Consider the following 15,590-nt stretch of genomic DNA (forward strand, 5'->3'; position numbering starts at 1 on the left):
TTGACAATATTCTGCCACTCCTCGTATCCGAGTTAACCGAGAAAAAAAAATCGATGTTAATAAGCTTAATCAAAACTGACGTTTGATCGCGCGAAGTGTTTCTTGTAATTGCTGTTTAATTATGATTAATCGATTCTGTGCTCTCGGAATTAGTCGCGGAACAGCTTCGCGTAATGAATTCGCCGCGACGAACAGTTTGTTGCGAAAAAAAATGTGCGAATTCGTACACTTGAAAGGATTTCTGTTGTCTGGGTAGCATCGCAACTGGCTTTGACCCGGCATGAAACATTACGTGCACGTGCAAACTCACGCAGGTTGTGCACATAATTATTCGCGTCAATAGCCGAGTTCCCTCGCGCTCATTCACCTGTTCCCAGATCGTTTTCCCGTTCCACTAGGACCTTTTGCTATTCGACGTTACGTTTATCTGTCGTTCACTTTCTTGGCCCCTTTTTACGCGTGCAAAATTATCTTTACTTATATAGATAGAACCACTCCCGCTAAAGTGTCTAAAAATTCAACTAGATGTAGATACGAAAATAATTTCGTTGAGCCATTAAAATAATTATGTAAAATGCTTGAACTGGTTGCTAGAAATGCTGTCAAAATACTGTTTTAACAGTATAATTATACTTGAGCGTTTTACATAACTATTCGCAATTATAATCCAATAAAATTATTTTTAGATCTATCCAACTAAATTTTCAGATATATCAGCAAAATTATTTCGGTATATTAATCGATGTTTCTCTTCATAAAGAAATTCTCGAGCTTCTCTTGCTTCAGTTATATATGCGTTTATTTGATTTATAGAACACTTGGATGAATTAAAATAAATTGCGTGCAAAATAAAGATTAATTAAAAATAATTTTTAATCGAATAGCTTACGTGGCAAATGACAATGATTTCTGTGGAACTGCTTTAAACCCCTTCAGTTTCTTCTCGGAAACGATTTGTTTTCATTGAGGTATTACGGCAACAGCGAACACGTGATTAGCATTCACTAATACGTTTATGCGTCATTAGTTCGAGGCGTTAAAGTGTAACAAAACGTAAGAGATGTCGAACACGATTTCCATTAGGTAAACGCGTATAAAACCATAATCGTAACAAAACTCGAAGAAAACGAAGTTAAATCCGCACGATAAAGTTGTTACTAAACGGTTTAGCAGCAGCATGAAATTCATTTCTCGACATGGGAAGCATGATTGAGTGGAAAAAAAAGCACATGAATTCCAATACCGGATTGCTAAATCACGATTTTTATTTATAAAAAGATAAATGCGCGAATAACAAACATCGTTAAAATCGGATAGTTAAAATAATTTAAAAGCCATTCTCCCAATAAATATCACAACTGTTGGTACTTTCAGTTTAGCTCACAAATAAAATGATCAAAATGTGAAATATATAACAAACAACTTAAATATTCCCGCATATATGCATATGTGATGACAAGAAAACATAAAAATTTAAAATTTGAATGGCGCGTAAGAAAATCATCAGTTCGATATTGAATGCACTCACCAGTGAAAGCAAACTTTATTGACGTTAAAGTGCTAAAGTCGTTCTTTATTGCCACGCTTTGGCACTGGCTTAATTAAGAAGCATGCCAGCTTCCACGTCGCGTCGTCGCGAAAAACGCTACGATTAATTTGGGTCAATATAAACGAAACGCATTCTGCATTCGGCAAAGACCTACGAGTACTGCAGTACCTACGAATCTCGCATTCCACGCGGTTTACGGTGCGTAGATACAGTCATTTTGAATAAAGATTACACCAAGATTTCATTTCAATATTATCATCGCGATCGTAGGAGAGAAACCGCTATAATGTATCGATGCTGAGCGATATATCGACAAGTGTTTCAAGTTGGAAATTAGAAAACGTTACGAGAAACGCCGTTTTTAGTGTTATTTATTATCACTCAAAAAAAAATGTTTTGCTAATTAGATTTCTAGGTATCATAATAAAAATTTATCGCTATTTTTTATATCTGCTAAAATATTGTTTGTCACATATAGAATTTATAGCAGCAACATATAACATTTTCTAGAAAATTTAGTCTCATTGTCAATTATACAATTAAATTTAAAATTTTATAACAAGTACGATTGGCCTTAACATAAACAGACATCACAGAAAAATTTTCTTTCTAAATTTCACGCACGAACAGTTCAGATATAAAGTCTGTCACTGCCATTTTGGTTAAGTACTAAATTGATATTACAATATTTGCTAATTATTTATCTACTTTGATTTTTTGTAGCAAAAAAATGTGGATGTATACGTGACTTGCAAGATCATTTCATTGAGTGATATCCATAATTATATAATTTGCTAGATGAATACGCGAAGCAAGTTTGCGAAAGTAAAATCGATTACACAAACGGTTCTCAGAAAATAAGAAAATTCTTGTTCATTCGTTTCTAAGATATTGTTATCGATACCGTCGTAAAATATTGTTATTTTAAAAATTGGTATTAAAATATTGCTCGAATGCTAGTATAGATATCATTGTCTATCGTTAACGATGCGTGAACCGACTGGTTTGATGGCACGAGTCACAATTGAGCGTCTTCTCTTTATTGTCCCGGAACCTATTCGATTGAATCGCATTGTGGGATAAATTCAAGTACAGTTAGCTCCTAGATAGGTCGATTTATCATCGAATCATCGTCGTGCTAAGCGAGAAACTGTGCCAGAAAAATCGCTATCGATTGATGCGAGTAAACGGTGTCTCGTTGAAATTGTTGTGAATCTAGACTGATTCCCGTTTGTTTTTTTCAAATCGAATTTTTCAAATATTCTGTCGCGGTCAACTTTGTGGTCAACATGTTAACGTAGCAGACCACAAGCGTTTCGTTTATTAACTTTTTATCGATTTCACGAAATGAGACGCAAACTAGTTAAAAATAAATTTTTCTTTTTCAATTTTATTTATGTTTTTTTTGACATAATGGTTACAAATTATTATATTTTTTTACAGTAAATAATCGTAGATTTCGCAATTTAAAAAATAAAGCTCTTTGTTTAGACAGGAATAATAATTTTACGCTTTGTTTAAATGTAACTTTCTTTTTCTATTTGTTCTGCGATTTATTTATTTATTACGTTTTTAAGCTCTTTATAAATTTGGAAAAAATTTAAAATTTATTTTAAAAACAACATTCTAAAAAATACTCTCCGAGCTGTTCGGCGAGACGGCAGAAGATATATACATATGCATGTATGTAGCTTTTCCAAGTTGGTGATTTACTGGGGTGCTTATAATTCATAATCTTGTTATTTATATGTGAACGGATTTAGAGAGCTCTTGGATTTAAGTTCAGTAAACTGAACAAGTTTCTAGTTCCCACGTAATAGTTCCAGAGACATTCGTATTCGCGTAATGCGGAAACTATGCATGTCATTTGCATTCTTCACATCAAATCATTACAGTGCTTCAAGCCAGTTCTTTTTATGTAAATCCTATAAAATTACGAAGAGTACGCTGCGGTTGTCCGTAGGTTCTTAGGTTCATCATTACAACCAAGACAAATCATAATAAAGCCGCAATTGGACATTGGAATGTTTTCTGGCTCGCGATGTCGTGAAAGAGAGAACGGCGAAGACGCTTTAATTCGCAATGCCCTTCGCACACTGAATACCATTCGGCTATTCTTAGTGCCGTTATCCGCGGTGGCCGACGACGCTCTTCGCCACTTGTAATTAATTAGACGGCCGTATAGAGTGGCGAACACACTGTCGTTGGTGCTTTAACATACGGCGGTGCATACACTATATATATTTTGTCGTGACAAGCCGAGCATATAGTTCAACAACTTCGTAAGCGACATGCTTACTAATTTAATGCTGTCAGCTCGTGCTTTAATCTTTGACCTGAGACAAATTCAGGCCAACCACAAAAGACACCCTATTACAAAATTTTGGTTACGCTTTTAGAAGCTGTTCTGAAAACAAGGGATTTTTTTATGCGCGCGCGAATGAATCGAATTATACAAATTCTATTTTAAATGTGTAATTATTGGCTAAAGAATTATTTTCTCTTCTCTGGTAAATTAAAATGTTTTCAACAATCCAAACCGCAACTGGCAACATTTTTAAAAGTGCATTTTAATTTTTTGTATTTTTTAGCAATCTTTTTTAACTTTAATAAACCTGCAAATATGCATGGTTAAAACATCTTCTATGCGAAAAGAACAATTTTGCTGAAATACAGATTTGAAAATAGTTATGTTAAACTTGTTATTTAAAAAATTGTATCGGGCATTTAATTTGATTGATAAAGTGGTTACAGTAACGTTATCATGCACTGAGAAAAAAATTTGTTTAAATGAAAAAAACACTTTCTTAAAACCATATTTTAATGCTAACATTTGTTTATTCTATTTAAGTAAAAATATTTACTTTTAAGTAAATAGACATATAACTTAAGTATATAATTTTGTATTATTATATTTTTTACATTTATATAATAATTTTACAAATAATATGGTATTATTAAACTTAATTAAATTGTTTTCTTAGATTTCAAAATCTAACTATATTGAAAATAAAAATAGTCTAGCAATAAATATTTTCTAGAACTGCAAGAAAAAATTATTTCATTTTATTTACATAAACATTTGAATTAAAAAATTTAACCTGACTGAAGTAAATAAGCTATATATTCGGTTCCATTGAGTAAACAACTTTTTTATGCATTAAATAAAATTCCTTTGTTTTAAAATATTTTTTCTCTTAGTGTAGACGTCCTACATAATTTTTTTAATAGTCCAACGTAAAGTTATTTTCTGATCTGTATCTAACTAAATGTTTAGGTAGTGCAGTAAAATTGTTCTCTCCGTGTACAAATGCGATCTCCACAAAATAAATTTTTGCGAGTACGGTGTAAAAAATCAGCCTCAGATCTCGTCGAAAATATATATTCGTGTCTTCGCTACACTCTTCTCCCGGAACGTAAACGCGTAAATATATTTTCCCCATCACCGTGCGTCCTATATTCCTCTTTTCCGCGTTCGCGCTTTTATTCCCAACAACCGTCCACATTTCTAAAGGCCGCATTTGATAACCGCTTCAACGCTCGCCTATATCCGTGCGCGCATTTCATATCTGCGAATTCCGTGCGATCTGCCGACGCGCCGTTTTCGCATTTACTATCTCCTCTCTGTGACGAGCAAGTCGCGCCGCTTGGAGATGACTTCCTCGCGAGAACATCCAGGACCCTAGGACGTCGACTTGTCCCGCGCCTCTTCAACGGTACGAACATCTGTCGGCTACCTCCTCTCATATATCGCGTCGTTTCGACTAACTGTACAGCGCTATTCCGCGAGACGACCTGTGGAAACCTAATGATTTCGAAATCGCTTTTGGGCATAAATTCTATGGAGAAAGTTGAAAGATTTTGAAAATTGCGTCACCCTGAATAACTGAATAATTCTATTTTTTTTTATAGTTCTAAAGTTACAATCGAATTGTTTTTCCTAAAAGTTTAAATCAGGAAGTAATTTATTTTATGGATGGATTTACAAATTATTTCATTAATATAAAAACATTAAATGTTTCATTTAATTGTTTACTTCCTGAAGTTACCATACCGTTTGTAGAAGCGGAGTAAATAAAGAACTTTCTTATTGAGAGAAACTGTCATTTAATTATCTCAGGCAATGTCTCTCAATTTGTAGAGGCAAATTAATGTTTCATTAAATCATGACTTAATGAATTGTAGAAGAAAACTGCAGTTGTACGACATCGCAATGGATTAAACCGATTGCATTGCGTGAAATCGGTCACGACTCGCAACAAGATATTAGGTACAAAACTCGTAATCGAAATCCTACACTGAGAAAAAAATTACTAAATTTTAATAAATATTTATTCAAATAGTACTAATGAAATATTCACTAAATGTAAATATACATTTATTTAATACAAAAATCACTAATTTAATTTAAATATCATTTCTTCTTATAGAGTAAATATTTATGTACCGTTGGTAAATATGTAGTTCATTAGTACTATTCGAATAAATATTTATTAAAATGTATGAATTTTTTTTCTCAGTGAAATAATTGACCACTTTTTACCAGAGCATCTTGTTAGAGTGTTGAGATTATGTCGTGTGAAATCGGTCAGGGCGTGGAACTGAATGAGCATTGTTTCCTTAATTAGAAAATATACGTGCGAGCATTTACAGATATGAGCAATTTATTTAGAATGTATATATAGGAAATTTGTTATTTGAAATATACGTATAAATAATTTTTAAAGTCCGTTTACTCGAAAAGCTTTTCGATTAGAGATTATTCAGTCAGAAAATAAAATCAATTTTCAACGTAATAAATCGTTTGCAATTGAAAATATTTGGGGTATAAAATCAATCAGATATGTATTAATAAATTGTAATATTTAAAAAATATTATGATCCTTCCCATTTTCAAATTAGCATTATCTAATTTGAAGCTTGTTTTCCGCGTTTCCAATTGGTTGTAAATTCCTTAATTTAATAATTATTTAATTAATATAATAATTGCATAATTAGTTAATTAAGTATAATCATTAAATTAATTATTATAATTATTAAATTAAAAAATTGTATAATTATTATAAATATTTATTAAATTTGTAAAAAAATCGCTGTTATGTCTAGTCCAGTACAAAATTAAACTGTCTGTAAATAACATTTCTGATCATAAACTATCTTTAGAATTTTATTTTAAAGTTTCATCAAACGCAAGAAATAAATTCGACAAATCGCGGAGAAAAGACATAACTCTAAAAACGGATATAATTGTAAATTTAATAGGGCTACGACTAAAGATACGTGTAAGAAAGGGAATCAAAAAAGATAATAAAAGTTATTATCACCTCGCTCTTGTTTATTCCAAATAGCAAGCCAGGTTCGTTGTGCACACAATGCGCGTATCAGTAGAAACTAATGACATGTAGTTGTAACGTGTAAACAAGAGCCAAGTGAATGACGGTGAGCTTGAGTAAACATGATGCTACCGGACGCCGGTTGTAGACCTCACGGAATGTTAATTAACATATTTAACATCCGGCCGGTATTTATTTTATAAATTACTAGTGAGAATTGGAAAAAAACACGATTAAATCAGGCGAGATAAGAAACGTACGCGCGTGTTCACTCGAGTTCGTAAATTCGATATTCTATCTCCCAGCGAGCATGTAACTCCAGTTTTTCCCTGCCGGTCGTATAAATTACATCCGCGCAGCGGCGTGTAAATTATTCCGGATAATCCGCGTAATCGCGTGGCGAAGGGACTCGGAATTAGAAAACGTCTTGACGGAGAAAAAATTCCCTCGAGGGAAAAAAGCAGTTGATCGAGTCGACCGTCGAATTACTTGCTCATTCAATTGTCAACAGAGATTTTCAAATCTCGCTTTCGACGCTCGCAAAAATATTTTGTACGTTAAAAAAAATGTTAGATAGCAAGATTTTATATTTCTAATTTGTTAATGCAAAATAATTAATTAAAACAAATCAAAAGCAATTTTGGTTTAAATTTAACTACATTTATTCTTAATCGAATTATGTTCATATATCTCTTTATCTATCCGTATCTTACCTATTAATGTTTTTATTCGAGTCCTACCTAGTACCTATCTCCTATTTCTATCTGTAATTCTACTCCTAGAACACCAATAATGGGATGTGGCCCGCGATTTATGGAGGGATTCTACCTGTGCTTGCTAATTCAGCAGGAATCTTTAGTCACGATCGCACGAGATCCGGGAAATAAAGTGCGAATTAAGATTTAATTTGCAACGAGTTGAGATTTTAATTTGCGAGGGATTGGAATTTAATGTGACGGCATCATTTCGCCTTTGATTACGTACCATCACACGTATGCGAAAGAATTTTGTACGCCTACTTTGCGCACCTTTCACTCATATTGTTTGATATTGTACACTTACCTTACGTACCATTTATCAATATACGAAGTACATACATTTAATATATTTAAACTTCTAGATTAGATTTTTCGTTGGCAAATTTAGAATGAATAATGTGAGAACCAAAAAAGGGGTAAATTTCTATTACAAATGCAACTATAATTATGTTCTTACGCGTGATAAATATTTTCACAAATTGATGGATTGATATTAATATCCTGTTACTACATTGTTATATACTATTGAAAATAATTTTAATACAGGAAGTGAGAAAAATGTTATTTTAAAATCAAATATTTTGGCGAAACGATTTAATTCACAGATAATCTAAAAAATTGTTCTGTTTCACAATAATGTATTTTTTTTGGATCTCACAAGATTTAACTTTGCATAAGCTATCTACAGAGATGGATAAGTAAAAAAATACAGAGATTGCTGTACAAAAATTAGGATACAATCGACGTTATAAGAGTAGTACAGTCAATTGTTAGTGCAATTTTATTAAATAAATTTGATAAATATTGAATAAGATATTCTATGTAATTAAAAGATTTCTAAAATGTCTTTTTACTTATACTTGTAATATATGTAATATATAATATATTTTGTAAGAATTTATAAATTATTATTTTCTCGCCGATTTATATGACATTTAATCCTGGACAAATAGAAAAATATATATAAATCTGAATAAAGATCAAAAATTAAAAAAAAATAGAAGATGAATAAGAATACAATATTAATTACACAAACTCTATCAACATTTGCCTATGCTTTGCCTATATTTTTTTCTTTAATTCTATTAGAACGTACAGATAATGTCAATATCTTATTATAATCTACATTTCTTAATCATAAGTTATGAACATCATTAAATAAAACTTTTATAATTTTTATTAAATTTATTTTTTTGATCTTTATACTAATTTGATTATATTTTATTTGGAAATGATAATATCTCTAATGATTGGCATAATTAATGTCAATTACATTATAGTAAATTTTCAAGTTTACTATTTACAATTAGATAAATATTACAAAATAAAAAAAAATATGTATATGTAGAATATACAACGCCTATTCTAACGTCTCTTCTGCACTTCTCATAATGCACATGCACAATAAATCGACAAATGATCCAGGGTTAAATGTTCATTCTAATTTGTTCTAGCATATCTATGTATTTTAGGGCAACAAATCAATGAGATGTTATATACTTGTTTAATCATAATATTATATTGTTGTTAAATGGGTCGATAAATATGCATCCAGATGTATTTTACTATGTATATAATTACAGATAAATATATGTTAATGTATGTGATTAATTCTTCTCATAGATATGTTACCTTATGTAAAAAAATTATCACTCACCGACCGATGCGCAACAGCGGAGTTATTAGCTGCGATGACTACGTTGATTCTGTAACATACAAATATAAAATTCAAATTATAGTAGTGCTTAAAAAATAATTACAAGATTAATTGTATTTGTTAAACTTTATATTCTTTCTTTAAACAAATATTTAATGAGATAATTGTACGATTTTCTTAACTCTACTTCTTAAGTACAAATTCTTTTAAGATTTTACATTATAAAATTTCTTTCTTGTAATTCTTAAACATTCAAATAAATTAAACAAACGATTAATAATTAGTAATGTATAACTAGCAAATAATTACCGCAATGTTGCTCCGCTGGCGCCCGACGCTTTTCCCAAGCCTCCTCCTCCTCTCAGGTTGTCAGGTCTTCTCTTCAAGTTGCACAACACTCGCGAAACATCACGGGTAATTACACACGCGGACTAATTATCACTAAATGTCTTTGGAGCGAAACTGTACACCTGTACATTCCCGTTCATGAAGCCCATGATATCCAGTTCTATGGAAACGAGTCTGCACTTCGAGTCAACGAAAACACTTCAATCTCAACAGTACATCGGAAATGTAACGGCCACCGGCACGAATGAGAATATAGAACAAATGGGCTTTAAAAAAATCGGTCCTTTAGTCCGATTATCTACGGCATTCCTGAACATAGCGCACAACGCGACGAACCGGCTGCGGTTCGTTTATTCAGTTAAATTGACGACGCGATGGGTACGTTAGCTTCGGCTTCCAGACCCTGGGGTACTACTACGTCGAGGTCGTCGAGGTCCACTGCGTCAATCTGTGGGAGGAAATGTGATCAATGAGAAGAAAGAAAAACGCTCGAAGAAATGAGGAAAAAATGAGGATAAAATTTTTTAAGTGAAAAATACATTTAAAAGTAAAAAAAAAAGGTGTCTAAAAAAGAGGAACGCTATTAAAATTAATTGGGGTGGTGGAGTGCCTCTACAAATTTATGTATAACTTGTTTTGGCCAAAAAAAATTTAAATTCGACATAAAATCTCGAATTATGAGAATATATGATTGGAAAAATTTCAAGTGCTTTCAAAAATTCTATAATTGTAATTATTAATTTTCTATAATATAAATTATATTATATAATTTTACATCAAAATATGCTACATAAAAAATAACAAATGTATATACATTTATGTATACACAAATATAACCAAGCATTTTAAAAAAGAGGATTGCCAATTAAGAGGAGACCTTTTGATAAATATGCCCTCATCGGCATATTTACTCTGAAAAATAATGTGAAATAAATGTAGCACATAGCGGTCTGGTCAAACACACGGTGATTAAACACAACACCAATTTAAAACGAGATATTGTCTAATTTTATAAAAACTCGTGAGTAACACGAGAATGCAAGTGGATGTGCAATAATGTTATAATTTATTGCTAATCGATTTCGCAATACCAGGAAAAAGTTGATGAATTAATTTTGTCAGAAAAATAGAGGTAGAATTTAAAATTAAAATTCTCCGAAAATTTTCCTAAGTATCAATAAAATCCCATCAAAATTCACGATTTTCAAGGGTGAAAAATAAAATTATCTGAAAAATCCAGACTTTTCCGGTTTTTCTTGGTAAACACCTTGTCAACATTATATTGTATTTTTATAGTTTTAGTCTTTATTTAATTTAAACACCCAACGAAAACTGAACATCTGTAGATTTATAATTTTACTCCTTTGCTCCCCTCCTCCCTCCCCATCTTTCTGATTACTGATTTCATGGAACATATATTTTTATAATTACTAGAATTTCTACTGTTTTCACTTGCAAAAATCTTAATTATAGATAAAGTATGTATTATGTTTTGCAAAATTTAAAATAAATCGTAAGCGCATTTTCCGAAGAAAAAAATTCATATACAAAAACAACCTTTATCCCAGCCTTCAAAGAAAAAAATTAATATCAAATCAACAATTCAATTTTCCGTGTATAAGCGAGAATACAAAATCTAGAAACAAAATTTCTTCACGTTTGCAAATTACATGTTTAAGATTATCAAATTATTTCAAGATTTTATCTCTTTGCTTACCCATATATAAAACAATAAACTGTTGATTTAATATTTTTCTTCTGTGCTCGAAACAAAAATAATGAAATTAACAAAACAGTTTTTTCTGTGTTTAAAACAAAATAATGTCTCCTTAAATGCGCCATCGATTAAATCACTTCGCGCATACTGCAACTATTCCGTCAATTAATGCTAGAAACACGCCATAACCCGATTAATCAAAGTGATTCGTAGGTCCCTGACACGTGTGTGCGATCGTTCGCAAATTCTCGCTGTACACACGAGAATGCGTGCATGCAAATCTCATAAAACAGAGCTGTCGATACATCAACAGTAGTGCATCAACATCAATAAACTCTGTTTTACGAGATCTGCCTGCGCGCATTCCTGTGGGGGTAACGAGAATTCGCGAAACGGTCACACGCGTATGCGGGATTAATCTCGGGGTCCTAATCTATCCATCTCGAACCGATCTGCAAGATGACACAATAACGTGTAATTACTCACCTGACGGTGGCGCAGCTCCACCGTCGTTTGACGCCGATCCCCCAAGCTTTCACCCGGCACTATAGGTTTCTTGGTTAGGTTCACACTCGCGGGAACGCGTCTATTACGCCAATCATCGAAAATGATGGAAACAATTATGCGATACCTCGCACGACACTCCCGCCGATCAGTTATAGCTATGCATATACGACGCGTGATTCCGCGAAACGTACGAAAGGAACGAATAATCCCTTCGTTGCTCGATAACGGCAGACGGGACACGTAACTTTGCGCGCGCGATGCGTTCCGTCGGCGAACGAGGTTATCACTCGCATCCTGCGACTCGAGCAAGCGATCAGCGGCGCACTTCACTCTGCATATGCCTGTCGCGATACTGCCTCTCATGACGCGGTTCCTTCTCGACAATTAAGCAACTGATAAAGCCTCCGCCCGGCACTTCAGGCTTTTTGCTTAGATTTACACTCGCGGCTCTCGCGGGAACGCGTCGGTTATGCCAATTGTCGAAAATGATGGAAAGACGATTACACGATGCTTCACACGACACCTCCGCCGGTCAATTGTAGCCACGTACACGACACGCGATTCCGCGAAACGTATGGAAACAACGAACGATCCGCTCTGCCCTCCCTTGCTTGCTACCGGCCGACGGCGCGAGTAACCTAGCACGCGCGACTCGTGCCGTCGGAAAAATCACCGTACCATCACTCGCATCCCGCGACTGCGGCGCGTTTCACTCCGCGTGTGCCCGTCGCGGTATTGCCTCTTATGACGCGGTCCCCCATTCGACAATTAAGTAATTCGTAAATCCTCCGTTCTTCCGCACTTCAAGCTTCTTGGTTAGGTGCATACTCGAGGTTCTCGCGGAACGCATCAGTTATGCCAATCGTCGAAAATGAGTGTGAGAGAGAGAAAGAAGAGAGAGAGAGAGAGATTACGCGATGCTTCGCACGACACCTCTGCCGATAGTGGTAGCCACGCACACGACACACAATCCTCGAAACGTACGAAAAAGAATGAACGATCCGCTCTGCCCTCCGTTGTTTACTACCGGCCGACGGCGCGAGTAACCTTACACGCGCGACGCACACCGTCGGAAAGGTCTCCGTGCTACCACTCGCACCCCGCGACTCGAGCAAGTGACCAGCAACGCACTTCACTCCGCGTATGCCTGTCGCGGTACTGCCTCTTGTGATGCGGTTCCCCCTCGACAATTAAATAATTCGTGAAGCCTCAGGCCCGGCACTTCAGCTTTTTGGTTAGGTACACATTCGCGAGTCTCGCGGAAACACGTCGGTTATGCCAATCGTCGAAAATGATGGTAGATGATTACGCGATACTTCGCACACTTCCGTCGATCGGTTATAGCCACCCATGCGACTCGTGATTCCGCGAAACGTACGAAAGGAATAAACAATCGGCTCTACCCTTTGTTGCTTGCTAACGATGACGACGTGTATAATCTTGCGCGCGTGATGTGCACTGTCGGCATGGTCACCGCATTACCATTCGCGCCCCGCGACTCGAGCGAGCGGGCAGCAGCACACTTCACCTCGGTGTCGCCTAATAAAAAATGCTATCGTTCGACCACTGTTCACACTCCATTCGAATTTAGAAAAGACGATATTGTCGCCTGCGGCAAAAAATGCGAAGCGCAAATCGTCAAAGGAAATAATTGTCGCCCGTGAAAATCACGACACGATAAACTGAACTTTCTGAAATCTGCAACGGGAGAACGTAGGTGCGATCCTGAATATCTCGAATCTGTTCATCTTTTTCACTTATTTAGAACGATTTAAAAAATCTGTGAAAGTCTACTAGCATACTTTCAGCTTTCCAGAATTTGCTAGAGCTTTCTCGAATAAATGTTGAAACTTCGTTTTAGAAAATCATCGAGTGTATATAATTTAGTAATCCGTCGAACTTGCGAGAAACTTCTACGAACAAGAATCTTTCGGATACGAAATACCCAAGATAGAGAAAGGATTAAAATCGTAATCTTCTGCGTTCTCAACGACATTTGCCGGATTTGCTCATCGCCCGCTTATCCTGGCGTCTTCCGTGCATCGCGGCCTTCGCAGCTCGCTTCGATTCCTGCCGTGGATGAATAAATTGCGCGACATACGTGTATCTGCTCGAGTACGTAAGTGTTTCGATATGTTTACGCATCGCTAATAGCGAGAGTCAAGTTACATGCATGGACATTACCTAATTGTCGAGGGGGAGCCGCGTCACGTGAGGTTAAGAGGTAATACCGCGACGGCACACGCGGAGTGAAGTGCGCCGCAGCCTGCTCGCTCGAGTCGCGGAGCGCGAGTGATAGCGCGGCTACCTTCGTGACGATGTGCGTCGCGCGCGCGAGGTCACGCGCGACGCACATCGTCACGCACCCCGTCGACTGTTATTGTTCCCGAAATTTTCAATAAATACATTATGTCAACAGCAAACTCTGCAGTTGTGACTAAGGAGTTTAGAGGAAGTTCGTTTTGAGGTAACAATCTGAATCTTCATTTTCGCAGTTCGATGAGTGAAAGTAGAGTCCAATCGAAATTATGTTTTTTCATTTTGGCCGAAACCGAATATTTGGTTATGTATCAATTTCGGCCGAAATCGATACTTTTATGTGTAGAATATGTGCAGACACGCGCACACAGAAGTACTATATATTCTTTACAGACGTCATAATTATTAAAATAATAAAATTACACACATATATTATTACGCACTATCTTAGTATTACAATTTTATTATAATCATTTAGCGTATCACAAGTCTATTATTTTAGTAATAAAATCTCAACAAATAAAATAAAAATTTTTAGAAAAGAAAAATATATTTGTCTTTAGAAAATGAATCAAATAAATATTTCATGTTAATAAATGTTTCGTACTATAGAATTGCAATCAGTAATCTTGAAATTAATAATTATAATTAAATAATCGAATATTGTATAACGAAAATAATAGTTTTTTCGCATTTGTGCCCAACAGGTTACTGTGTTTGTCGGCAAAAATTTGTACAAAGTTTTGATTTACAACTTTTGATTAGTTTTGACTACGTCGTCGAAATTTCGGTTGAAACCGAAGCTCAACTGAAACCTTAATTTTTGGTCAAAACTTGCTGTAACCTGAAACTAAAACCAAAGTTTCGATCAGACTCTACTCGAAAGATCGTATGAGTATGTGAACAATTTCGCATCTAGATAATTTAAAACTATCTAGAGAACGATAAAACAGATTAAATAAAAACGTAGATAAAATATAAAATCTAATTCTAAGAAATCTAATTCTAATTCTAAGAATTGATCAAAATTTATGAATTTATTAGAGATTTTTTTGTTTTAAATATACGTAAATATAAAGTATTAATTAAACTTTTATAAATATATAAACAATCGAAATGCTTCATCGGAAATAGCTAGATCTTAATACTGATATTTATTATGTACTTTTACATATCTCTTTAAATTCACGAAACTGCACGTCGAATAAATTTTCGGACTTACTTATAACACAGTTTTTGGTTGAAGTTCTTCGTTGAATATGACTTATAAATATATACTTACAAAAAAAATATATAGAAATAATATTATATTTATTTTGTATGTAATATATTTAGAACTATGCATTACGTTTTAAATTAATTTGGTTGGATACGATTTATTATTGCTACACATTTACGCTATGCTTCGTCGAAAGTAGCAATTAATTTCATTCGACTGCAAATTTTCATTAGAAAAGGATTA

The 15,590-nt window shown here is 34.4% G+C and overlaps 2 protein-coding genes across 5 annotated transcripts in view; one reads left to right on the top strand and one right to left on the bottom strand.

The window, feature by feature from the left end:
• The window catches only part of LOC105208288, a 79,177-nt gene that overhangs the window by 15,725 nt on the left and 47,862 nt on the right, over window positions 1-15,590 (top strand). The window contains exon 1 of one of the 3 annotated variants that reach the window (XM_039453547.1): window positions 14,227-14,336. The exons of the other annotated variants lie outside the window; for them this stretch is intronic. The gene's annotated coding sequence lies outside the window, so the exon portion shown is untranslated. Of the gene's footprint in view, window positions 1-14,226; window positions 14,337-15,590 lie in introns of those variants that run through there. 3 annotated transcript variants of the gene reach the window in all.
• On the bottom strand, window positions 9,067-14,070 carry LOC120358652. Of its 2 annotated transcripts, XR_005575564.1 has the most exons (3): window positions 11,849-13,361; window positions 9,607-10,093; window positions 9,067-9,346 (listed from the first exon to the last, which is right to left on the bottom strand). XR_005575564.1 is itself a non-coding variant. In XM_039453563.1 (2 exons), exons 1-2 carry the CDS (start codon window positions 12,230-12,232, stop codon window positions 10,004-10,006), a joined length of 474 nt encoding a protein of 157 aa, XP_039309497.1. In that variant the 5' UTR covers window positions 12,233-14,070; the 3' UTR covers window positions 9,597-10,003. The 2 variants fall into 2 exon arrangements, 1 of the variants encoding a protein (XP_039309497.1); XM_039453563.1 differs by lacking the exon at window positions 9,067-9,346 and having other exon boundaries at window positions 9,597-10,093; window positions 11,849-14,070.

This window comes from Solenopsis invicta, chromosome 9 (assembly GCF_016802725.1).
Source record: "Solenopsis invicta isolate M01_SB chromosome 9, UNIL_Sinv_3.0, whole genome shotgun sequence".
Lineage (NCBI taxonomy): Eukaryota > Metazoa > Arthropoda > Insecta > Hymenoptera > Formicidae > Solenopsis > Solenopsis invicta.